The sequence below is a fragment of the Equus asinus genome, chromosome 2 (assembly GCF_041296235.1).
Source record: "Equus asinus isolate D_3611 breed Donkey chromosome 2, EquAss-T2T_v2, whole genome shotgun sequence".
NCBI classification, from domain to species: Eukaryota; Metazoa; Chordata; class Mammalia; order Perissodactyla; family Equidae; genus Equus; species Equus asinus.
The window spans coordinates 169012335-169037206 of NC_091791.1; the positions used below are offsets into that span (position 1 = coordinate 169012335).

General features: G+C 55.3%; 2 protein-coding genes across 14 annotated transcripts in view; both read left to right on the top strand.

Moving 5' to 3' along the window:
* Positions 1-11661, top strand: LOC106848600 (dehydrogenase/reductase SDR family member 4-like). Of its 2 annotated transcripts, XM_014868604.3 has the most exons (8): positions 1-437; positions 2229-2406; positions 6328-6429; positions 8507-8577; positions 8674-8725; positions 9012-9146; positions 9567-9622; positions 11130-11661. In XM_014868604.3, the coding sequence occupies exons 1-8, from the start codon at positions 307-309 to the stop codon at positions 11242-11244; spliced, it is 840 nt and encodes a 279-aa protein (XP_014724090.2). In that variant the 5' UTR covers positions 1-306; the 3' UTR covers positions 11245-11661. The 2 variants fall into 2 exon arrangements, with proteins under 2 accessions (XP_014724090.2, XP_014724091.1); XM_014868605.3 differs by lacking the exons at positions 8507-8577; positions 9012-9146 and having other exon boundaries at positions 47-437; positions 11130-11653.
* The window catches only part of CARMIL3 (capping protein regulator and myosin 1 linker 3), a 17640-nt gene continuing 4427 nt past the window's right edge, over positions 11660-24872 (top strand). For 5 of the 12 annotated variants that reach the window (XM_070504102.1, XM_070504104.1, XM_070504103.1 and 2 more), the window contains exons 1-32: positions 11660-12527; positions 14036-14130; positions 14365-14415; positions 14503-14562; positions 14647-14762; positions 14971-15068; positions 15306-15400; positions 15478-15551; positions 15801-15876; positions 15960-16048; positions 16524-16618; positions 16848-16934; positions 17146-17255; positions 17395-17472; positions 17986-18062; positions 18143-18247; positions 18342-18411; positions 18892-18973; positions 19102-19198; positions 19365-19419; positions 19499-19671; positions 19885-19953; positions 20174-20267; positions 20354-20452; positions 20876-21004; positions 21184-21297; positions 21732-21907; positions 22781-22868; positions 23007-23144; positions 23438-23501; positions 23646-23854; positions 24245-24348. In XM_070504102.1, coding sequence (XP_070360203.1) covers positions 12101-12527; positions 14036-14130; positions 14365-14415; positions 14503-14562; positions 14647-14762; positions 14971-15068; positions 15306-15400; positions 15478-15551; positions 15801-15876; positions 15960-16048; positions 16524-16618; positions 16848-16934; positions 17146-17255; positions 17395-17472; positions 17986-18062; positions 18143-18247; positions 18342-18411; positions 18892-18973; positions 19102-19198; positions 19365-19419; positions 19499-19671; positions 19885-19953; positions 20174-20267; positions 20354-20452; positions 20876-21004; positions 21184-21297; positions 21732-21907; positions 22781-22868; positions 23007-23144; positions 23438-23501; positions 23646-23854; positions 24245-24348 — 3494 coding nt within the window. In that variant the 5' untranslated portion in view covers positions 11660-12100. The remainder of the gene's footprint in view (positions 12528-14035; positions 14131-14364; positions 14416-14502; positions 14563-14646; positions 14763-14970; positions 15069-15305; positions 15401-15477; positions 15552-15800; positions 15877-15959; positions 16049-16523; positions 16619-16847; positions 16935-17145; positions 17256-17394; positions 17473-17985; positions 18063-18142; positions 18248-18341; positions 18412-18891; positions 18974-19101; positions 19199-19364; positions 19420-19498; positions 19672-19884; positions 19954-20173; positions 20268-20353; positions 20453-20875; positions 21005-21183; positions 21298-21731; positions 21908-22780; positions 22869-23006; positions 23145-23437; positions 23502-23645; positions 23855-24244; positions 24349-24872) is intronic. The other 7 variants (XM_070504106.1, XM_070504105.1, XM_070504098.1 and 4 more) reach the window with 3 other exon arrangements.

The window sequence follows — 24872 nt, forward strand, 5'->3', positions numbered from 1 at the left end:
TGGAAGGAGGGCGGGGAACGGGAAAGTCCGCGGGTTCCTGCAGGGGGGCGGGCCCTACAGGGAACCTGGAGGGGCAGCGCTGTCCCACAGCCGCGGGGAGGAGCAGAGGACTGCGGGGGGTCGGGGCTGTTGCCGGCAGGGGGCGCCCGCGGCACAGCCGGCTCCCGGGGCGAAGAGCTGGCCCCGAGCCGACCAGCCTTCCTGCTCCTGGACTGGCGGGAAGCCGGGCAGGGAGGCGGCTCGTCCCTCGCCCTGCCCCTCGCCCTACCCCGCTGTCACCACCCCGCTGGCACAGAAGCCTGCTCCATGGGGAGAGTGGGGCTGCTGCTGGGCGGCTGCGCGCGGACGTGGAAGTCGGTGCGGATGGCCAGCTCCGGAATGGCGCGCAGGGGCCGGCTCGCGAATAAGGTGGCCCTAGTGACGGCTTCCACCGACGGGTGAGTGCCCGGGCACGAGTCTCTGAGGCCCGCGCTGTCTGGAAACAGGTACTAACCTTGTCCTTTGCCTCAGGGGCCCGTGTCCTCAGGCCTCACACGCGGCCTCGGAAGAAAGGAACTCGGTAGGGACCTGCAGCCCCTCTGATTCTTCTGACCCTGACCCCGCCATTGCCAGTTTCCGGTCGCGGCCTCCTCTGGGTCAGCTGCGCCACCTCAGTGCTGCCCCCATCAGTCCAGTCTCCCCGTGCCCTGGGCTGCCGCAATCAACCGGCCCTACTCACACAGTCTGGGGAAGATCAGACGCCGGAAATCTAAGTCCAGATTTCAAAAACCCTATCCCACCGCCTCCGTCGGCTATGGAAATGTTCCAGACACCCCATTTGCGCACCCCCACAAGTCTCGCAAAACGGCGCCCCTTACCCAGACGAGACACACGACCCATGTGTCCAGATTTTTGTTTAGCTCAGTACATTTTGGCGCTCCTTGTCCAGCTTGTTTCTCACCCACTGCTACCGAAAGTTCAGTCTCTGATCCCGATGTCAATCCAAATAAGAGAACAGAGTCTTCGGTGCGAAAGGAAAGGCTTTACTTTGCCAGGCAGAGGGAGCAAAGCAAGGGCTAGTTCCCCAAAAGTTGCTTGCTCCCCGTTAAGAAATGGGTAGGGGTTTTTCTTTGGGGTTTTAGGTAGGGGAGGGGGGTGCATGGCCTTCTTGGTCAGCATTTTCCCATCGACCTGTGTCTGGGGCTGCTTCCAGCAGAGGAGACTAAGGATTTCTCAGATGAGTGTCCTGGGCTGTTTTCTCCGTGGTGGAAGGTAGACTCTGACGTCAGGAAGCCAAGGAGTTGGGCCTGGGAAGTTGGGGGTTTCTTGATATTCTCTGGATATTAGTTTCTCTGGTCAAGAACTTCAAGGTCCTGGGATTAGCTACAACTTTAGCAGGAGCCCAGTTTGAAGTCATCTGGGCTTTAACAATTTGTAACTTCTATTTGGTTGAAAAGCTCAGGGAGTCAGAGGCTAAAGAAACAAATATTTACGTATGAGTGTAACTAAAGACCCAGGGAACTAGGAATGCAGGTTTTTACTTTTAACCCCATACATGCCAGGTTCACTGTAAGGGAACCAATATCAGGGCTGATATTAACTAAGAGCCGGTAACACCACCACTCTTGTCTATCCTGTTTCTCATTCCCGTGGGACTTTGCTAGATGCCAGCTCTTCACAAATCTGAAATACAGATATATACAAAATGCTAATGTTTGACAATTGCAAAGTGTGTAAACTTTACTCTGGGGGGGTGGGTAATGTAAAAAATTTACGTTTTTAACCAGAGACTCACCGGTTCACTTGCACTCCAAAACGTAACTAATGATAGAATTTTGAGATGATGTAGACTAGTAAGGAAGATATTTGGGGGCAGGGGCCCTTTTGAGTAAGACCCTCCAATCATGGAGGTGCTGCACCCCTAGTTCCTTTCTCTCCCCTCAGTCCCTACAGGGGATGAGGCCTGGGACCTGTGCTGGGGCCCGTGGAAGGTGATGTCACTTCCTGGGAGCCTAGCCTGAGGGCCAAAATCATCAGAGAAATAAGTGAGTGCCAAAAATGTACTAAGCTTGTCCATCTGTAAGGTAATGGCTGTGCCATTAACCCTATTTAACATATAATACAAGCACACAGAGGTCCTTCAGAGGGAGAGCTGGAATTGAAATGCAGGCAGTCCGACTCCAGAGCCCATGTCCTCACCATCTTTCCCTGGACCAGACTTGACAGTCCTTGTCTCTCTCTGCCTGCAGGATCGGCTTCGCCATCGCCCGGCGTCTGGCCCAGGACGGGGCCCATGTGGTGGTCAGCAGCCGGAAGCAGCAGAACGTGGACCGGGCAGTGGCAGTGCTACAGGAGGAGGGGCTGAGTGTGACGGGCACCGTGTGCCACGTGGGGAAGGCCGAGGACCGGGAGCGGCTGGTGGCCATGGTGAATGGCAAGCATTTGGGCAGAGAGCCAGGAGGTAGCAGAAGGAAGCCAGGCTGAGCCTCCTCCCCTGCTTTCCTGGACATTGTTGTGCTGCAAGCCAGCACTATTAACTAACACACAACAGTGCGTTCTGTGTACCCGCACCAACCCGCCAGCACACTTTTATTGTGTACCTTTCTGTTATGTCCCCGAAAATCATCCTATCCCAGTCTGAGAATCAAAATCCACTCTAATGCCTCAACCCTGTATCATCCCTTTCGGCACCCCAAAAAACCGCTGGTCCTGGCTTTCCAGCAGTTTCCAATCTATCTGGGCAGATGAGAAGAGTAAATACACTCACAATATAGATGTTCCCACCCTTAAGCTAGTAAGCAATCAGGCCCCTGTTCTTCTGCTTATACAGTCGAGTCCCTGGGAACCTATAGGAGGTAGCCCACCATTTTTCAATCACCTACTATGTGCCATTCACTTTGCTCAGAGCCTTACACGGGTTCTCTCTAAACCTGACGACAAGCCAAGCAAAGCAAGGACTATTCTCCGTGTTTACAGAGACTGGTTCGGAAAGCTGGAGCAGCATTCCGAGGTCCCACAGCTAGTCAGAAAGAGCTGTGAGTCAACTCAGATTTGCCAAGCCACTTGCAGACTAGCAGGCATTTCCCCACTAGTTTCGGGCCAGGCCTTATGTGCCCACCTGGACTTCAGTCTCAAAGAAAGTGTCGAAGCCCATCTCAGGTATAGTACTGGGCACCAGCCTTCTAGCTGCACAAGAAAATACGAGCATCCGGCAAGGAAGCTGCTCTTCCCCCAGGCTCAGGGCACACATCTTATTCCTTGGAGTGGAAGGGAGAGTCTACCCAGAGTGGAAAGTAAGGGATTGGGCTAACAGATTAGAAGGCTGGCAGAAATAATTTGGATAATCTTAGAAAAGGTGAACCTTAAATAATGGTAAATGGTGGTATGATAGACTGTGTAAGGTTTTTCCATTTTTATGGCATGCTTAAATGTGCATTGGAAAGAGCCAAATGTGAGTCCAAGAAAGTCACCTGGCCTGACACAGGCTGCTGGACAGAGCCTGAGACTGGGACCTTGATCCTGAGGGTGAAGGGAGCCATCTGGGATCCTGGGCCAGTTAATACCTAGCCCTATGAAATGTACGTAGCAACTTAATATCAAAATCCTGCCAGGAAAACAGCTCTCACCCCTACCGGGTCCACTTAACCCATCCTGCAGCCCTGGCCCAGAAGTGGACTTAAGCTAGACCTTGAGGAGAGGGTGGGACTGGACAAATGGAGTAGGGACAGGGTTCCAGATGACCCTGCAAAATGAGCAGACAGCCAAGGAGGACTGAAAGGGCGAGGGAAGCACCATGAATCCACAGCAGGGAGCACGGGCTTGGGAGCACTGGTGGGAAATGGCTGGTGGGAAAGATAGGGACAGGGGCCTCCATGGCCTCCCAAGGAGGAGTTTACATGTTCTTGGAGGAAATAAGAAGCCATGGGAGGTTTTGAGCAAGATGAAAATGGTTATTAAAGAAAAGTAATCTGGCACTGGTAGGAAGGATATATTGGAGTAGAGAAGACTCCCAGCCAAGGATGTCAGTGAGGAATTTGTCACTGTCATTCACATCTAGAGCAGTAGTGGTGGGACCAGAATGGATGTCCCAAGAGACATTTAGTGGAAACCAACCAAGATTTTCTTTTTTCTAACTTGATGTCAAGAAATGGGAAATAAGAGGAATGAGTCAAAACGACTCTCAGGTCCTTAGAGTGACCGCTGTTGGGAGGAGAATCATAAGATACTTGCTAGCAATTTGAGATGTGTTCTGCTTATTGCCAGCTGTTACCCTGCGATGAGGAGCTGCTGCCCCAAGGATGTTACTACCCAGTGGCCTCAGAGCTTGTCAAAGGCGTGATGAGCAGAGACCAGATTAGCTGCTTCTCCACTTGATGATACTTTTTCTTAAAAATATACCTCTTGGGGGCCGGCCCAGTGACATAGCGGTTAAGTTCACACATTCTGCTTCGGCAGCCCAGTTCGTGGTTCACCGGTTTGGATCAGGGGCGTGGACCTATGCACCATGGCTTATCAAGCCATGCTGTGGCAGGTGTCCCGCATATAAAGTAGAGGAAGATGGGCACAGATGTTAGCTCAGGGCCAATCTTCCTCAACAAAAAGGAGGATTGGCGGCAGATGTTAGCTTAGGGTTAATCGTCTTCAAAAATACAAAAAACTTATCAGAACACAGAACAAGAACTCTTAATCACTTTAGCATAGTGATCACACAATTTACAGCCAGAGTTAGAGAACTCCTGGGTGGTCCTGAGTACCTTTGTTATTAATCTTCTACGGTTCTCTGTCTCTGTTTAGTCAAAACCCAGCCTTCTCCCCATTCCGTGTTGATAGGCCCGGAAGGAGAGGGCCCAGGATGCACAGCAGAAATGAAATTCTGGTGCTTTCCACTGTGTTCTCCCCACATCCAAACAGACACATGCAGAGCACAGCACACAGCACTTTCTGACATCTTCTGCACTTTCCTGGTCACAAGTGCACAGGCGAGACACACAGGGCCGAGGCAGGTGACTGGGGCTCTGTGCCAGGACACCAAAATGTAGAGAGTGCAAGGAAGTATTGATACAGGTTTGAAAAGATTCTGTGACTTTAAACTTTGTTAAATTCACGTGTTGACAGTCCAAGCATTCCTTCAGGAGTGTAGAAACAACTGAGCTTAGCACCTAGTTAGCAAGAATAATTAGTTAAAACGAGGAGCTAGCAGATGGTACACATTGTTAATAACACCCCTCTGTGCACCATATCGTGAAGTACAAAGTTGATGGAGGGCCCTTTTAGTGCCACTTGTCCAAGGCATCAAAATTGCCAGTTCTGAGCAAATGCAAAGTCCAGTTTCAGGGTGGCGTACTGTTGGCAGACTCTGTTTGGCCACTGATGACTCCAGGACACGCCTTTACCACCTCCTTACGATTTATTAAGGAGGTGAGATGTTGCCGTGCTTGATTTTCCTGTCTTAAATCTCAGTTTGTGCCTTGAATCTTCCATGCCTCTAGGCCAATGAAAAGGGAGGAGGGGGAGAAAATGACATCCTGACTCAGGGTAGGACTGCTTTAAACCCAGGCTGGTATCCTCCCCGTCATAGTCATAGCTTTCCTGGGTAGTGCAGTTTCATTGTGACCCTAACTCACTTTCAGAGGACCCTTAGGAATTAGCTCTGCGTTAGAAAGTAGGAGACTGACCTCAGTCCTACCACCACTAACCAGCTTTGTGCCCTGAGCAGATCAGTTCACCCCTCCCAAAGACTGAATGAGCAGGCCTCCTGTTCTCAGCCAAACCTAGTATGTTGTCACTGAGTGTATGTGCTTGAGAAATTAACGTCCCTGGACCTCAGTTTCATCACCTTCACCATGAGGACCCTTGGCCAGCTGGTCTCAAAGGACCCTCTCGGTGGTAACTTTCTGTGAGTCTCTTTAAAGCAGTTTCTCCGTTCAGGTACGTGCGGACAGACGGAGTTTGAGATCATGGTAACTCCCCCAAGGAGAACTGGATAGTAAGCGCTCAGAGAAATAGGGCAGGGAATCAGTGTGAAAAGAGAGAGAGTCTGGAAGTGGGTTTTGAGGTGAGGGCTGAAGCCATGAGAATAAAGGAGCTCCCCAAGGGGAAAGTGTCAAGAGCAAAGGGCCAGCGACAGCCTTAGAAGAAGTGGGGGCAGTAAGAAGAGGCTGCAAATGAAATTAAGACGGCCTTCGATGTTCAGCAGCAGAGCCTAGGGTAGCTTTGGAGAGAAACATTTCAAGAAAAAGAGCTGTCATTTTGACATCATTTTGTTCCTAAGAAGGAATGCTTTATCAACACTGGGAAATGTACCCCCTTCCTGACCTGCAGCCCTCATTCACACCTGCTTCTCTCTAGGCCGTGAACCTTCATGGGGGCATTGACATCCTGGTCTCCAATGCTGCCGTCAGCCCTCTGTTTGGAAATATGATGGATGCCACCGAGGAGATATGGGACAAGGTGAGAGGGATTAGATTAAGCAGCAGGAGGTGGGCCTCGGAAAACAGTGCAAACTCTGTGTGCTTTTAGAATGCATTTGTCAAGTGCCATGTCAATGTGAGGAATCCTCACGATTTCCGACACCTGGAGTGCACCTGGTAAAGGGCGAGTGGGAGGTGGCTTCCTCTACCCCTGCCCTTCTCTTTCATTTCTGCTTCTCCTCAGCTTTGTCTTCTTCCGTTTGCTCCTTGCTAGCCTTCTTCTGCTTCCCTCCCCCAGCTCTCTCCCTCGACATGCTTATCCAGGCTCTTCCTCCTGGTTTCTTTCCAGCAGAGGCATGGCAACTAATATGCCATTAACTAATACAGTTAAACTTACACACCACCCGTCCTCTTTTCAGCTACCGAAAAAGAATTTCTCATTAGTTGGAAAACTGTAGTAGCTGCTAGTTAAGTGAAATCCCAATTCTGGTGAAATCACCTAAGTTGCCACTTTTTAACAGACAGCCTTTGAAAAAGGCCTGTGCTGCTGCTTACCTACAATGTCAAGGAAATCTGAGCTCCAGGTGTCTAAATTCAAGTGTGGAATATTGGTTTTTATGTGAGCGTGTATAGTTAAATTATATTTATAATATATTTCACACACCTATATCCTTTAATTATAAAGCCTTAATTAAAATATTCATCTTTGTTTACTAAGGTTAATATTCCCACATGATTTGGAAATGCTAAACTTTTTATGATCTCCCGTGGTTTTGCTTTTTACTCTGATGTCATCAACAATTTCTCAACACTGAAGTTTAAGGATACTAAAATATTATAGTTTATTTGTCAGTGTTTCACAGATATAAAAGATCAAAGTGCAAAAGCTCTTCAGTGAGTCAGTTCCTGATTGATATCCTTTAAAGTAGAGAAATAGCTTTCATGAGCAGTCTGAATAGAGGCCACATGAAAATCAGCTTTAAACCAAGTAATTTTTCTTTTTAGTTTGCATTTTTTAAAAATATCACAGTGCATCAAATCTAAATGCAATGGTTGATCCTTGATTGGACCCTGGATTTTTAAAATAAGGACATTTGGGGGACAACTGGGGAAGTTTTATTATGGACAGCATATTAGGTAAAATCATTATTATCACTGTTCAATTTCTTGGGTGCGATAATGGATTGTGGTGTGTAAGAACGTCCTTATTCTTTGGAAATAATGCTAAAGTATTTAGGGCTAGAGCATTATGACATCTGCAACTTGCCTTCAATGGTTCAGGAAAAAAGTGTGTAGATACCTAGATAGAGCAAATGGGACAAAATGTGAACAATTGGTGGATGTATTATAAAGGATATCTGGGTAGTCATTATACTTTTATTTCAACTTTTCTGTTGAAAAGTTGAACTTTTCAAAATAAGTTGACTGAACTTTTCAAAATAAGAAGTTTGCATGGGGGGTATGGGAGGGGACACTCCAGCAGTGCCTAGAACCATGTAAACAAGGGTCATGCATTTGTTTTAAATTATGGATGTGAGGTTTTGACAGTAGCCTATGCTCCAGCTTCCCCAAAAAGTGCTTCTTCATGATCCCATTCTCCAATAAATGTCCAGCCAGTCAATCCATCCTGGAGGGCCAAGAGCATCTCACTCCCTAAGCTCAGAAGCCAGAGAAGTGCCGGAACAAGCCCAGGTGCCCGGGGTCAGGCTCCATGTTCCCTGAGAAGTACAGCCTGCTCTGAGGCAGGTCCAGGAGGCTGACCCAATTCCAGGCTCTCCCTAGTTGGAAGAAATACAGAAAATCCAGCTCAAATCCAAAACAGCCCTGAGAGTTTAGGTCCATCCTGGGCCAAGCGTACTTGTCTGATTAGGAAAGATGAACCAGGCTCCATTCTTTCTCATCCAAACCTAATGTGTCATTCTTTAGCTGAATCAGCCAGTGAAAGACACTTCTCCCCGGGCCTCAGTCTCTTCCTGTGTAGGGTCTGGGGAAATCATCTCTAGGATCTCCACCAGCCCTAACAAACAGATCTTAGGAACCCCACTATAACTCCTCATCGCCCTGCCTTCTCCAGCTCCCTTCCCTCATGCTGTGTCCCTTTCTTCTCTCGATTTCAGGTTCTGGACATTAATGTGAAGGCTCCAGCCCTAATCATAAAGGCAGTGGTGCCTGAGATGGAGAAACGAGGGTACAGAGAGTGAGAGGGAGCCTGGGTGTGAGGGTCCCACGTGGGCTGAGGGCAGGGGTCTCTGCTGGGAAAAGGGTCATTTTTCTCTTTTTCCAGAGGCGGCTCAGTGGTGCTCGTGTCCTCCCTAGGAGCCTACACTCCGCTTTTTGTAAGAAAGCTTTTCTCTACTACTTCCATCCCTTCCTCCGTCCTGAGTCTTTCTACCCCTCCAGCTACCCTAAGAAGTTTGTGTCCCTTTTTGGAATCACACCACCAAGTCCCTTCCCACAAAATAGATGCCTTGTTTCCATGAACCTCAACCTAGGGGAGGGTTAGCCACAGACAGTTTCTAACCATTACAGGAGATGCCCTAGTATCTGCTGTCCTTTCTGTCTTATAATAAAACCAAGAATGAACTGGAAACGAAGAGACTAACCCACTCTCTCCTTCCCTAGGGCCTGGGCCCTTACAATGTTAGTAAAACAGCCTTGCTGGGCCTCACCAAGAACCTGGCCTCAGAGGTGGCCCCAAGGAACATTAGGGTGAACTGCCTGGCTCCCGGACTCATCAAGACTAGCTTCAGCCAAGTGGTGAGAAGGGGAGTCCTGCATCCCACTAGGGATCTTCCTGCATGGGGGAGCCCAGCGCGTGGGTCCCAAGCTCCAAGCCACTCCCGCCTCCTCCCTGGGCTTTTCCATGTTCCCACTCCACACCAGCCACTTGTCCAGACCAGACCCCCACATGCTCCTTTCTTGAGGTGTGCGGTGGAGACTGAGGAATTCAGACTCTACTCACACAGTTTCAGAGCTCCTTAAGTGAATGAGGATTGGGGAGGCCCAACGAACTGCTTCACTAGAACCTGAAAAGAATGAAACAGAAGAGGACGGTGGGGAAAGACTGGGAGCTTGGAAGGACTGCCTCTCAATGGATGTGAGGGTGGGCAGATTCCCCCCTCTGTCCCTCTCTTTCCTCTTCTTTCACATAAAGAGATTTCTCTTTTTTTCCTGCAGTTGTGGATGGACAAGGAAAGAGAGAAGAATATCAAAAACAGCATGAGGATAAGCAGGTAAGGCTGTCACAGGGGAGGGTTAGGAGGGATAAAGACAGAAGGTCTGGCCCCGCACCAGCCCGCAGCTTGCTGTCCCTTGGTCCACAGACAACATGGGCTTGCTCTCCTCTGCCTCACAAGTTCATGAACACTGCATCTCTAGAGCAGGATGTGCAAGGAGTTTGGTTCCACTGCAGAAAACCAAACACAGAGGCCTCTGGGTTTCAACAGAACATTGCTCTGGGAGAGGCCCTGACTCCTCCCCACCTGGGCCTCCCCACCCCCGGCCCCACCAGGCATCCCTGCCAGGGACCAAAATCATGCTTTTTTAGTCCCTCTTGAATAAAAAGAGGAATGTTCCCAAAGCTCAGGTTGATGATCCTACATACAAATAAAAGGAATGAAGAGCTTTAGTCAGTCCCAAAACTCCCCTTGCCTAGGAAAACTAGCCTCTTCCCCGAAGGGCTGGCCCAACTGCTCAGGCACCTTCGTCTGGCTCCTTTTCCTCTAGGTTCCCTGCCTCTCTCCAGTTTCTGGCTTCTGGGAACTCTCTCTTGTCTTTAGCTTCTCCACCTTGTCCCTGTGCCAGCAATGCCTCCTCTTTACTGGTCCCAACATCCCAGGCCCCCTCCAGTGTTCTCAAAGCCATTCTGAGGTCAGGCCTAGTTCACAGCTCACTACTAAGTCAGGGTATTGTCATCCTGGAGCCCCAGAGAATGACCCAGCCCCATGCTTCCCAATCTTGGATGTGCATTAGAATCAGCTGGGGTGCCTGTGAAACCACAGATGCACAGGACCCACTCCCAGAGATTCTTTCTTAATTGGTTCAAGGGAGGATCTGGACATCTTTTTTCGGCGGCCGGTAGGGGGCTGGAGGAATTTAAGCCTCCCAGATGATTACAATGTGCAGCTAGGTTGGAGAACCACTGATCCAGGACTTCTAGATCTGAGATACTCTACCCTCCTCTAGAGCATTTTATGGCACTTAAGTTAAAAAGTTCCCTAACTATGCAATCACTGATACAAACACTGAAAATTAGCACATTCTCACAAAATGAACCTGACTTTAATGGATGAAAATAGATTCCTGAAAAAGCTGTCTGTGAATTGAACTTCAACTCCACTTCACAAGTGGAATCATTTTAAACAAACCATTTACTGTCTCACAGACTCCCTGATGCTTGAATGGTATGCACACATGTGAAATAAATCTTTGAAGTGTGAAATAACTGCTCACCAGTTTATATAACTTTGGATTTGGGGTCCTGAGTTCTCTAAAAAACAAAGCGTCTCTATATTTTTTGAATATAATGTGTAGTGTATTTTGCAGAGTTCTGTATTTATGCAGTATTTACTCTAACGGTTTATCTTCATGGTAACCCTATTTGATGGACAGGAAGCTTGTACCCTGGTCCTGAAAAATCATGATATGTTTTGGTGAAGCAAATTTCATTCCCTGTGGGCCACGTCAGGGGGCCTGGCCTGTCTGATTTTTACTCCCTTCCTTGTTTCCCTTCTTCCCCAGGTTAGGCGAGCCAAAGGAGTGTGCAGGCATCGTGTCTTTCCTGTGCTCTGAAGATGCCAGCTACATCACTGGGGAGACAGTGGTGGTGGGGGGAGGGGCCTCATCCCGCCTCTGAGGACCTGGAGACAGCCCACTAGGGAAGATTGGGCTCCTACTCCAGCGTTCATCGAGTCCTTTTCCAGCACTCATCGGCTGGCCTTTCCCACCTCTGCCTATCATATTGCTCACCTTAAGCCCCCCAAATCAATTCTGCCCTGAAAAATGATCCAGCGTTCCCTGCGGTCAAGGTGTGGTCCTATGAGGATTCCCGGTGTTGCTGTAGCCTTGGATAAAGACTTCCCCTGAGAACACAGTGCAGGCCTGGTGAGAAGGCTGAGTCTCACTGGAAACGACCGACTAATATTTTGGGGGAGCATCCGGAAAATCTGAGGGAGATGGGAGAGAAGCAACCTGGAGTGGAATGAGCAGGGTTGGATATTAAGAACTTGCAAATGAGGTGCAAATAAAATGCAGATGATCATGTTGCTTTGAATCAATGTATTCAGTTTTTAGTGTGGGGTGCATAGATGTGTAGCCAAGCAGAGAGCATAAGTCTGACTGGACTGGATCTCTGGATCTCCCTAACCCTCCTCCCTGTCTCCAGGACCTGAGCCTAATGCTCGGGGGTGGAGACAACCGCAGAGCTGCCAGCTGGGAGGAGGTGGCACGGGAATTCCCAGGTGCTACTCTCGGCCTCGCACCCGTGGGGATGGTGCCAAGAACACCGCAGGGATCCCCGAGGCTGGGCGAGCGGGAAAGAAAGGACAAACTCCTCCAGATCCATCCAGGTCCTCTCCCGGCATCGTCCTCAACCCCGAGTGCCTTCGCGGGTCAGCAAGGACGAGCTGGACGGATCCCGAGCAAGCGGTGAAAAGGGAGGAGCCTTGCAAGGATGACCTGGGGAGGGGTACCCAGGCCCACAAACAAAAGAAATGGGTTCTTCTCACAGTGCCCGAAAAGCAGGTGGCACGGAAAGCGGGGACACCGCCCCCGGGACGGGAGATGGCCCGGGCAAGCGGCACGCACCGGGCGTCGCACGCGGGAGCCGGCGGGAGGGGTGGGCGCGAGCGCGCGCGGGGTCTCACGCGGCTCTGAGGCGCGGCGCGCATGCTCAGTCCGGTGCCTCTCCGGGCGGGGCGGGAGACCCGGAGCTCAGAGGCGGGGGGAGGAGCGCTCGCGCAGCCGCCCCTGACAGGAGCGGGCTCGCGGCTGCTGCAGCGCTCAGCGCCTGGGCCCTGCCGGCGCCGGGTCTAGCATGTGCCGCGGCTCCCGGCGGCGGCGGCGGCTCCTCTGCAGCAACAGCAGCAGCAGCGGCCGCCATGGCCAAGCCCAGCGCGGAGCTCACCCGCGAGCTGCAAGGTACGAGGCTGCGGTGGTCTCCGGGACGCCCCGTCCGGGAGCATCCCAGACCCAGTGCGTTCCTCCCCGCGATACGCCCCAGCCCCAGTGCTTCCCGCCCCCCCGGCCCCCCAAGCATCCCGGCTCCAAGGCAGCCCCCGCCCCCGCCCCTACTCGGGGCGTCGCTGTCCCCGGAACATCCTCCGCTGCCCCTCTCACCTCACCCTATCAGGACCCTCCTGTCCCAGAGCCGCCCGTCCCGATCTTCGGTGACAGGTGCAGTCCCCTTGCGCTCCCTGGGGCTTAATCTCAGTGATCCTGGCCCACCCCTCGCCCGGTGTCGAGTCTCCCTTCCGGAGAGTCCCCGTTTTCTCCCGGGCGGGGCCCGGTCCGCCCCGCCGGGCGATGGGAGCTGCCCCTGGTCCTGACCGCCTCTTGGCTCAACACCCTCCCTCCTCCTGGCCCCGCCCCGGAACTGGCCCTAGAGAGCCCCGCTAGCAGCCGGCAGCGCCCAGGCCAGTGGGGCAAAGAAGGAAGACAGGGAAGAGGGCCTGGGTTGGAGCTAAAACCAAGAGCATGTTCTCTGCAGCTCGCCTTCCACAGCCCCTGTCCCAGCCTGCCCGCCTCGCTACCCTACACCCACACTTCAAGGCCTCTCCAGTTCCGCATGGTTCTCAGACTCAGCCCGAACCAAGGCCCGACCCCCAAGCGCTGCCACAGCCCTGACCCCCAGAGGCGGGAGCGCAGGCTAGCCCACGCAGAGGCCAGGACGCTCAAGGATACTCAGAGGCATGCTGCGCCGTGACGATTTCCCACACCTCCACACACGCGCAAGCACAATCATGAGATGTGTGTAAACACATCTTTATAGAAACCGCACCCCCGCCACACGCTCACACACTCACACACTCTCTCTGGGATATATCTGGATGGTTCTGCTAGCAGATGGGTACGGGGCTCATTTAAACACTGACTCCTTCCCACCCCTCACCCCCATTCACACCGGAACTGTCTGGCTGCTCTATGCCCCTTTCACACCTACAGGCACAGCATACTCATTCACACTTATCCATCCCCACCAATGCCACGCGCAGGCTCCCCAGCATCTTCAGAAGGCATGCACACACACATAGTAAAAGGCGGACACACCCAGACCACCTAAAACATAGTCAAAGGGACAGCCCACGCCCCCACAGACTGACTCACTGTGTATGTGTTGACGGCTGCTGGAATGCATGGGTTGGAACAATCCTTCACACCCTCAGAAGTGTAAGACACTCTCCCACAGACAGTGTCAACTCAACGACTGTCCCCTGACTTAGGGACTTCAGGAGCCAGAGTTTTCTCCACACCCCCTCTAATAGGAAGAGAAAAGTCACCCAAGAAGGAAAAGTGTCTGTCCCTGTTCTTCTTTGTCTCTCTGTTTCTCTCTCTTCCCCTCTGCCCCTGCCCCTGGAGAGCCCTGGGGAAGTGGGAGGTGGAGGGGGTGCAGGGTAAACGGAGCTCTGAGCATGCCCCACCCCCTGCAGACAGCATCCGGAGGTGCCTGAGCCAGGGGGCTGTGATCCAACAACACCGGGTGAAGCTGGAGACAAAGCCTAAGAAGTTTGAGGACCGAGTGCTGGTGAGGGCAGGGAGTCTGGGGGCAGGGGAGACAGAGTTGGGGGAGAGCTGAGGAGACGTAGCCCGGGGCAGGCTGGACGGGGTGGATGTCCAGGAGCCTAGGGTGGGGCATGAGAGAGAGGGAGGACCCCCAGGGCAGGGGTTGCACACAGGCTGAAGGGACTAAAGGAGGGCAGGGTGACTAGGGCCCAGGAAGCTGCCATTTGCTGCTGACATTCTTTTCCTTTCTCTGAAGGCCCTGACCTCCTGGCGCCTCCACCTCTTCCCCCTTAAAGTCCCAGCCAAGGTGAGTTGGGCCGAGGAAACCGAGAGCTCCCTCCCAAGCCTGGCAGCCAGGCCCTTCCTGTGAGCTGAGCACCCCATGCCCCCTCAGGTGGAGAGCTCCTTCAATGTCCTGGAGATCCGCGCCTTCAACACGCTCAGTCAGAACCAGGTGAGCTAGGGCTCAGGGCCCCACTATTGGGCCAGTGGGAGGAAGGAGTTGATATCTGAGGCCCTGCTGCCCCCTGTCCCCCAGATCCTAGTGGAGACAGAGCGTGGCATGGTGAGCATGCGGCTGCCTTCGGCTGAGAGTGTGGACCAGGTGACACGCCACGTGAGCTCTGCTCTCTCCAAGGTCTGCCCTGGCCCGGGGTGAGTGGCAAAGGAGGAGTCTCCCAAGGGGTTAAACAATAGGAGACTTCTCCCTCCCTCTTTCCCCTGGACCTGGGCTCCTGGGACACTGAGGAAAAGAGCTCTCATGTCCCCACTCTTGCTTTTCCCTGGGGATCCTGAAGCTGTAACAGGTAGAATTGCGAGCTTCTTTCCACCCCTCTCTGGGATGGATTTGTTCATTTTCCAGATGTCTAATCCGGCGTGGAAACGCAGACACCCCCGAAGGGCCCCGAGACACATCCCCCAACTCTGAGACTTCCACATCTACCACTCACAGTGTCTGTGGTGAGCTGGGGCAGACTTGAGGAAAGTGGGACCTAAAGCACCTGCCCCTTGTCCAGAGTCCTATGTGCATGGGGCTGTGCCTGCCCTGAGGACTCCACAGCTCCCGGACCTCAGAGGTTCATGGAGTAGCAGGAACCCTGGACCCCGGCACATAAAATGACTTTGACTTTCCTTGAACTGCAAGCCTGTTCCCCACCCCCTTACCCCTATGGAGCCAACCCATCTCCTGCCCCACAGGTGGCTTCTCTGAGACCTACGCTGCCCTGTGTGACTACAATGGGCTGCACTGCCGTGAGGAGGTGCAATGGGTGCGTTGGGCAGGGACTCAGCAGGTGGGCAGGTGGGACCAGGAGGGAGGGGGCAGAGGAGGAGGAAGGGAGCGGGTGTGAGCCAGTTCCACCTCTCCAAGGATGTGGACACCATCTATCATGCCGAGGATAACCGGGAGTTCAATCTTTTGGATTTCAGCCACTTGGAGAGCCGGTAAGTCAACAGAGTGGAGACTCACACACACACAAACACACACCCGCTATTCCAGCCTCAGCCCAACTCTGGCCTTTCCAGGTTCTCCCTTCTGGTCCCAGCCGTACCCCAGTTCTATCTCCCCAACCCCACCCCCCACTACCTTCTACTCATCCAGGCTTTCCCCAGCCCAACCACCTCATCCCTAGTCTCTTCTTTCCTGCCCCAGACACCTGCTCACCACTTTCCTGCCCTCTTCAATCTCTCCAGAGACTTGGCCCTAATGGTGGCAGCCCTGGCCTACAACCAGTGGTTCACCAAACTCTACTGCAAGGACCTGCGGCTGGTAGGGACTGGGAGGGGCAGGGGGGTGGGGGGGAGAGCACTGCCCTCTCTGGTTCCTGATCACAGCACCCCCTCTGTCCTCAGGGCTCTGAAGTGCTAGAACAGGTGCTACACACCCTGAGCAAGTCTGGGAGCCTCGAAGAGCTGGTGCTGGACAACACCGGGCTGAAGACGTGAGGCCAACCTCCTTCTTGGGCAATGGTGCCCCCTGGATGTAGTCTTAGGGTCCCAGAACCTCAGAGCATGATTCAGGCCTCTGAGCTGTCTCACTCAGCTCCCCACTTTACAGAAGAGGAGCCTGAGGCCCAAAGAGGGCACAAAGCAAGTCAGTGGTCAAGCTGGGACTCAGACCCAAGCCTCCTGACCCCCAGCTCCATGGCCCTTGCCCAGGATGCCCCTTGCCCACCCCCTTCTTCCATCAACTCCCGAGCAGGGTAGACTGCCCCAGTCTTGAGGACCCAAAGCTGGGCTTTGTCCCAGCACAACTTCCCAGGTACTCTGGAGAGGTGACAAGCTCCCTGGCAGGCTCCGAACTGCTCCCCACCTGTGGGGGCCTCTGACTGTTGCAGCCCCAGCCAGGCAGGCGGTGGAGGAGGAGGGGAGGCCCAGGGGCTGGCACAAACAAACCCTTCCTCCCCTTCCCTGAAGGGACTTTGTCCAGAAGCTGGCCGGGGTGTTTGGGGAGAACGGGAGCTGTGTGCTGCATGCCCTCACTCTGTCCCACAACCCCATCGAGGACAAGGGTGAGCCCCAGCCCTGAATCCTGCCCCCACTGCAATGCAGACCCCTGTCCTAGCCCAGAGCCCAACCCGGGTCTGAACAGGGGCTCTCGGACCTGATGCCAGCCCCCGCCTCAACACCGCCATCCTTGACCCCAGGCCTGTACCCCACTCGAGCCCCCACTCTCACGCTGCACCCCCTGTGCCCACCGCACAGCCTCTCACCTGGCTCTTTTCTCTCTCCACTCCCCAGGTTTCCTCAGTCTGAGCCAGCAGCTCCTCTGCTTCCCAACTGGCCTCACCAAGCTGTGCCTGGCCAAGACTGCCATTTCCCCTAGAGGTACTTGCACCGGGACCCCTGACCTCTGACTTCTGACCATCCCCCAGCGCTGCCTGGGGGGTTGAGCCCCAGAGGTGTACCCACACACTCACACAGCATCCCAGGGATCAAAGAAGGGAAAGGAGCCACATTTGGGGAGCGGGGAAGAGTTGTGTACAAGGGGAGGAGGTGGGGATGGGGGCCAACCCAGCCCAGTGCCCGCTGTGCTCAGGGCTCCAGGCGCTGGGCCAGACCTTCGGGGCCAACCCGGCCTTTGCCAGCTCCCTTCGATACCTGGACCTGAGCAAGAACCCTGGGCTGCTTGCCACAGACGAGGCCAATGTGAGTCCACGGAACGTAGCCTCAAGCCCCCACAGAAGCTCCCTCGGGCATCAGGGCCTGGGGGTCTCTGCCTTGCAGCCCAGGGGTGGAGGGGCTCTATCACCCCTTCCCCTGCAGCCCCTCTGTCCTTCCTTCCCAGGCCCTCTACAGTTTCCTGGCCCAGCCCAATGCTCTGGTGCACCTGGACCTGGCAGGGACTGACTGTGCCATTGACTTGGTGAGGGGTTGGTGATGGGGGAGCCAGCCTGCAGTGATTGGGGAGGCCAGGGTGGGTCTCTGCCTCACCCCCCTCCTTGGAGGGAGATGGACAAAGCCAGTGGGATGACTTCCGGTTCAGTTGAATTATGAAGCAATGCCCATAGCTCACACCTGTGTGGCACCTTATCCCAGTTGCAGCCCAAGGTGGTGCTGGCTGTGCCTAAAAGCCAGCCCTGGCTCTGTTCCCCAGCTGTGCACCCTGGAGCAGGGCTGAGTCCACGAGGAGGAAAGGACACTTTCCTCAACTTAGCAAGGCACCTTATGGGCCCATGGTAGCCCTGGATTTACACATCCACTGCCCATGAGCCTCTCCTCCACCCCTGGGGGCCAGGCAGAGAGTGGACGCACTTTCCACAGAGGGGAAACTGAGGCATTAGATGCAAAGTGGGCATCCACAGTGGGGCTCACACAGACTGACCACAGAGGCTGAAGACCCCAGCCCCTGTGGGACCCACCGTGTCTCTTCCCACAGCTTCTGGGCGCCCTGCTCCATGGCTGCTGCTCCCACCTCACCTACCTCAACCTGGCGCGCAACAGTTGTTCCCACAGGTGGGAACACAAGGGGTGCAGGGAGGGATAGGGCAAGTGGTGGGCGTCCCCTCCCTTGCTGACCCCAGGAGTCTCTGCAGGAAGGGCCGGGAGGCCCCGCCAGCCTTCAAGCAGTTCTTCAGCAGTGCCTACACACTGAGCCACGTCAACCTGTCCGCCACGAGGCTGCCCCTGGAGGCCCTCAGGTCGGGTGGGTGCAGGGTTGGGGGGTGTCCAAGGGGGAACTGGGAGAGAAGGGGGTGAGGGGTAAAAGCGGGCCTGCTGACCTTCCTCCCGCAGGGCACTGCTCCAGGGCCTCTCCCTCAACAGTCACCTCAGTGACCTGCACCTGGATGTCAGCAGCTGTGAGGTGAGCCCTCAGTCCCCCAACCGCACTGCCTGTCCCCATCCATCGCCGCACTGTTCATGTCTCTGACCTAAGTCAAACCCTGGCTCCCTCTTGCCTCTGTACTACCGACCTGCCACCCCGGACCTGACCACACCTCCACTTTCCCCTCTCAGTCTGTGGTCTGTGTCCCTCCTTCCAGAGGTCATTTTCAGCCTCCAGTATCTCTGCCCTTAAGGCTTTGGCGTGGGAGATACCAGGCATTCCCACCAGAGGGCAGGAGCAAGCTGTCTCCAGAGCAGCGGCCTGGAGACTTCTGGCGGAAGGGAGGGGAGGGAGCCCTAGGGAAGATCTGGTGAGGAGAAGGGGCCTCCTGATTTTACACCTGAGACCTGGTATGACCTTGAGTCCTGGTGTGACTACTCTGGCCTGTAAGCATTAAAGGTGCCCTACCCCCCACCCCCACCCCTGCCTCCCCACTCCACCCCCACCGTGTCCCTGCAGCTCCGCTCAGCGGGAGCCCAGGCTTTGCAGGAGCAGCTGGGGGCTGTCACCTGTGTGGGCAGCCTGGATCTGTCAGACAATGGTGAGTGGGGGTGCTTCCCTTCCTGGAGGCCAGGTGGGGACAGGGGTCTGGAGTGTTGGGGAGAAGCCCTGAGGAGACTCTAGGGAACCTCCAGCCTCAAGGCCAGGCCTCTCCCATCTACTGGCCAGGGTTCGACTCAGACCTCCTGACACTGGTGCCCGCGCTTGGCAAGAACAAGTCCCTCAAGCACCTATTCCTGGGCAAGAACTTCAATGTCAAAGCCAAGTGAGGCCTCCTCCCTGTACCCACAGACCCTCGCTCCATCATCCACCTATCTTTTTGGCTCACTGTATTACCTCTGGCCCCCTCCCTGCTCAAGCCACCTCTCTGCTCCTCCAATAGCATAACCCCAGCCCCTTCCCCTCCTACTCTGAGCCCCGACTCCCCGCAGGACCCTGGAGGAGATCCTCCACAAGCTGGTGCAGCTGATCCAGGAAGAGGACTGTGTGAGTGCCTGGGCCTGGGAGGGACCTGCAGTGGCAGGGGCTGCTGGCACTGGGCCCAACCCCCCACTTGCCCACACAGTCCCTGCAGTCACTGTCGGTGGCAGACTCCCGGCTGAAGCTTCGCACCAGCATCCTCATCAATGCCCTGGGCAGCAACACCTGCCTGGCTAAGGTGGACCTGAGTGGCAACGGCATGGAGGACATCGGGGCCAAGATGCTGTCTAAGGCCCTGCAGATAAACTCCTCCCTCAGGTGGGGCCCACACCTGGGCCTTCTGACCTGGAGCCCCAGCCACCCACACATACATGCTTGCCTCGCTGCTCTGTAGCCCAGCTTCCAGGAGGCCCTCAGTCCCAGAACCATTGCCCAGGAAAGGAGGGAGGGCTCCAGAGGGGGATTGTGTCCCTGCCCCCTAAGAGGGACCCAGAGGGAGGGATAACAAGCCAGTGCTCACTCTCTCCCCAGAACTATCCTATGGGATCGGAACAATACATCTGCCCTGGGCTTTCTGGACATTGCGAGGGCCCTGGAGAGGTAAGTGGTCCAGGGCTCTGCCTGACCCGCACCCCCAGCCTCGCTGTGCCTGGACCAGGCCTGAACCTCGCCAGCCCCACCCCAGCCTGCTTAACCTATTTGCACAGAAATATTAGGAGGGCCAGATGAGGGAAATGGGCAGAAGGGGGTGGGTTTTGGGGAGCAGGGGCCTCTCCTCCTCACCTCTTCCCCCTCTCAGCTGTTCTACTGTGTCCCACAGCAACCACACACTGCGCTTCATGTCCTTCCCCGTGAGCGACATCTCCCAAGCCTACCGCAGCGCCCCAGAACGCACCGAGGACGTCTGGCAGAAGGTGGCGGCCTAAGCAGGGTGGAACAGTGAGGGGCAGGGGCCAGCCCCCATCCCCAGGCCTGACCCCACCCACCCCGTCATCTCCAGATCCAGTGGTGCTTGGTGAGGAACAACCACTCCCAGACGTGCCCCCAGGAGCAGGCCTTCAGGCTGCAGCAGGGCCTGGTGACCAGCAGCGCCGAGCAAGTAAACATTTCCCTCCGGGACACATGGGGCATGCATGGGGCTTGCAGGGCACAGCTGGGATGTGATAGAGTGTGGGGGTGGGGAGTTTGAAAGAGGCATCGTGTGGAGCTCATAACTAGAAGGGGAAAGCGGAAAGATAGGACATTCTGAATTTGGGCCCCAAACAGGAGAGAACATGTGGGCAAACAGCAGGGGGTCTCCAAACAAGGGGTGTACAGACTGTGGGAGCTCCACCGGGCGTTCAAGAAGTGCATCACAAGAAGAGGAGAGAATAGGCCATCCACAGACATCATCACCACCACCCCGTCAGTGCCGGTGCCAGTAGCACTGCCCAAAGGGCACAGAAATGGGGTATCTGGGGTCCCACCTAGGAAGATGAGTGTACAGGGGTCCCCTGTGACACTCCCGCCAACTGTGCTCCAGATGCTGCAGCGGCTGTGTGGACGAGTGCAGGAGGAGGTGCGGGCCCTGAGGCTGTGCCCGCTGGAGCCTGTGCAGGATGAGTTGCTCTATGCTCGGGACCTCATCAAGGACGCCAAGAACTCCCGGGCGGTAAGCCCCCAGCAGCACCTCTTTCCATGACAGTGCAGAGAACCCAAGAAGGCCCGCCATGCTAACCCAGAGTGTCCAGGACCTGTCCCGAGCATCTGCCCTACTGACCAGGGGCCCCCAGGGACCTAGTAAGGCCTAATTCTGGCCTTCTGATCATAACCCCTTCCCTCCTTCCACAGCTGTTTCCCAGCCTCTACGAGCTGGGCCATGTGTTGGCCAACGATGGGCCTGTGCGGCAGAGGCTGGAGTCAGTGGCCAGTGAGGTGTCCAAGGCTGTGGACAAGGAGCTGCAGGCAAGTCCTGAGGAGGGAGCAAGTGTTTACCAAGGCTCTCACCTGAGGTCAGTGCAGGGAGATTACTGGGGGCAAGAAGGAAACGCAGAGTTGAGACCACCCACACTGCCACTGTGCCACGCTTTGCTAGAAAACTGGCTTGGATTTTTTTCTGCTAGCTTTGACCTTGACCACTGAACTCCGACCTCTCCCCTCTGGACTCAAACCCTTGAACTGACTCCCCTTTGTCCTTATGGTAGGGTGGCAAGGGCACTGACCAAGATGTGGGGAAGCCTGAGTGTCCCAGGCTCTGCTGCTAACTGGCCCTGTGACCCCGGCAGGCCCCTCAATCCCACCACAGGGAGCTGGCATGCACAGGCTAGGGTCCCTTCCACTGTGGTGCCAGCCCTGACCCAGCTCCCCTTGGGGCTCTGGCCTCACTTCCCCCACTCTAGGTGATCCTGGAGTCGATGGTCAGCTTAACACAGGAGTTATGCCCCGTGGCCATGCGGGTGGCCGAGGGCCACAACAAGATGCTGAGCAATGTGGCCGAGCGTGTCACCGTGCCCCGGAACTTCATCCGAGGGGCGTTGCTGGAGCAGGCGGGGCAGGACATTCAGAACAAGCTGGAGTGAGAGGCGGGGAGGCGGGGATGGGCGGGGGGGGGGGGGGGGGGGGGGGGGGGGGGGGAGGGGTGCTGGATTCAGCCCAGGGCACTTAGGGACTTTGGGCCCAGCTACCAGCAATTAATAATGAATGGCGCAATCTCCATTACAAGGGATAAATCTTTAACCAACTGCAACTTTGCTATTTAGGGTCTGACTGATCTTTGCCCTAGAAATCTAAGTGCTGAGTCTGGGTTTAGGAGGCAGGGCAGCGCACACACAGGGGTACACACACACACACGCACGCATACGCACACGCACACAGCCACACAGCCACACATAGACAACAAGAATCACCTCCCAGAAACAAAGTTCAGCCTTCTCAGAGGCAGGGACAGAGAAAAACGATGTGAATCGTGGTGCATGGACTACCCTCTCTCCCCTGAGTTCTCCTTACCCCTGGAGCTCTTTCATTCCGGATGCCACCACTCGCCAAAGCAAAGGAAAATTATTGCACATACGTGCAACGGCCTGGTTCAAGAAGCGCTGGTGTGTGCTCTTACAGCAGAGACCAGCAGCGTTCACTCAGTACCCCAATTTACCCAGCTCTGCTCCACTGCAGCTCCAGGGGCCTGACCCGGAGCCCTCTTGCTCCTCTTTCTCCTCAGTTCCTCCTTACCCACTCTCCCCACCCACACACACCTAGACTAGGGGCCAGTGGGTGGGACTGGGTATGCCCTTGTGGAGACATGAGTGTGGTGAACCGAAGGGGTCTCCTCCAGCAGCCGTGTTCTCTGTGGACGACCAGGCTAGCTCGCCTGCACCCTCAGGCATCTGGGGAAGATGGGCTGAGGCTCACTGGGGGGAGGGGGGCTGAGCAGCCTCCCCTGTGCCCACAGTGAAGTGAAGCTCTCAGTCGTCACCTACTTGACCAACTCCATAGTGGACGAGATCCTGCAGGAGCTGTACCACTCCCACAAGAGCCTGGTAAGGCTTCTGAACCCCAGCCAGGTCCAGGCATGCCTTGCACCCCGCTCAGCCCATTCCCCCAACCACCCCTCCCCATCAAGGCCCTGGGCGGTGGGCAGCTTCCTTGGGATCCTATTCACACCTGTCCTTCCCCAGGCCAGGCACCTGGCCCAGCTAAGGACACTGTCAGATCCACCAGGGGGGCCAGGCCAAGGGCAGGATCTGTCCTCCCGGGGCCGAGGCCGGAACCATGACCACGAGGAGACCACAGATGATGAACTTGGCACCAACATCGTGAGCACCCCCAACCCTCCACTCCCCTCCTTAAGCTAGGCCTGCCCCGAACCTGCAGAACACTGTCCCCTCCTGCTTCTCTGGACTCTACTCCCTGCCCTCACTGGGCCTGGTCTCATCCACCAGCCCGGATCCAACCCAGTCTCTTCCCTCGTCCCAGTGCCTCAACCGCCTGAGGAGAGGGAGGCAGGACGGACCTAAAGAGAAGGCTTTATGAGGAATGGGAGGCTCCAGGTGAGGCTCCTGGGACTTGTGACCTGGCCCAACCATCCAATCCGTCTCCATTTCTGTAGGACACCATGGCCATCAAAAAGCAGAAACGCTGCCGCAAGATCCGGCCGGTGTCTGCCTTCATCAGTGAGTCCCCCGGCCTCAATTCTAATGTCCTCCAGGTCCCCAGACCTTTCCCAGACCCTGGATCTCTTTCTTTTTTCTCTGTTCAAACAGGCTGCTTCCTCCCTGTCCCTCCTGCTAGTCCCTCTAACACTGCTGTCCCCACAGGTGGGAGCCCTCAGGACATGGAAAGCCAGCTGGGGAGCCTGGGTACCCCCCCTGGCTGGTTCTCAGGACTCGGGAGCAGCCAGCCCACAGCTAGTGGCTCCTGGGAAGGTCTATCCGAACTGCCCACTCACGGCTATAAACTAAGGCATCAAACACAGGGCAGGCCCCGGCCCCCCAGGACCACCCCTCCAGGACCTGGTCGGCCCAATGTGAGTCCCTAAGACCTCGAAAGAGAACCAACTTGACTTCACAATGCCGGCGCCAGGGGTGCTGGCTTTAGGACGCAAATGCCAGAGGCACCAGCCTTGGGGTATCGGGCAGGGGCCCAGGAAGGCCACCAAACAGAGGCGGATTATCCAGCTTGGATGGGAGCTAGACCTTGTCACAGACAGGAAATCTCTGTCTGCCAGACAGTGGCAGTTCTCATTTTGGTGAAGGATAGAGCCAAGAGCCACCATGCTTAGGCAATGCCCAGGTGGACTGAAGTCTAAATTTCCATGGGGCCAAGAGGAGGCAAGTCCAGTGCAAAGGGGAAGGCCCTCAGTGGATGGGAGGGGCTTCCTGACCCAGATGAGATAGCCTACAGACCTTCCTCCCAGCAGGTGCCAGTACCTGGGACACGTCAGGAGAACGGGATGGCCACCCGCCTGGATGAGGGGCTGGAGGACTTCTTCAGCCGAAGGGTCATGGATGAAAGTTCCAGGTGTGGCACCTAGACACGCTCCCGTTTTCAGCAAGCCCCAAGGACCGGGAAGGACTCCTGTGTCCTCCCAGCTCCCACAGAGGCCTCTCCAGTGGCAGTGCCCCAAAGCCACTCTCCCTGGGACATTTCCCCCACATTCTCATTCTTCTCCACCCTGCCCTTAGCTCCCATGCTCTCTGAATCTTCTCAGGACAGCAGAAAAGGATGAGACCAGGGTGAACCACGACAGTGGGATGGTGGGGACAGGGTGGGGGACAGGGAGGCGGCAGGCCCTGGGATGGGATGACAGTGGTAAGAGGCCTGGAGGGTGTGTTCTCTGTCACTGTCCTGCACAGACTCCCCAGCATCTGTCCAGAAAGAACTGGGTCACTTGGAGAGGTGGAGAGAAGAAGAGGGGGAGAGGTGCCTGGGAGGAAAGAGTGGATGGGGGTGGAAGAGGCTGCCGGAGGATTATGACAGGGAAGGTGAGGACACCAACTCTAGGAGAGACCGGATGACAGAGGAAAGCGGGAGGTTTATTAGAC

What these genes read in the sequence shown, in the direction of transcription:
- LOC106848600 (XM_014868604.3), top strand. Translation starts at nt 307, where the DNA reads ATGGGGAGAGTGGGGCTGCTGCTGGGCGGCTGCGCGCGGACGTGGAAG. An exon ending in CCGAGGAGATATGGGACAAG is followed by an intron (nt 6,430 to 8,506) that starts GTGAGAGGGATT and finishes TCTCGATTTCAG; the next exon opens with GTTCTGGACATTAATGTGAA. An exon ending in GAGCCTACACTCCGCTTTTT is followed by an intron (nt 8,726 to 9,011) that starts GTAAGAAAGCTT and finishes CTCCTTCCCTAG; the next exon opens with GGCCTGGGCCCTTACAATGT.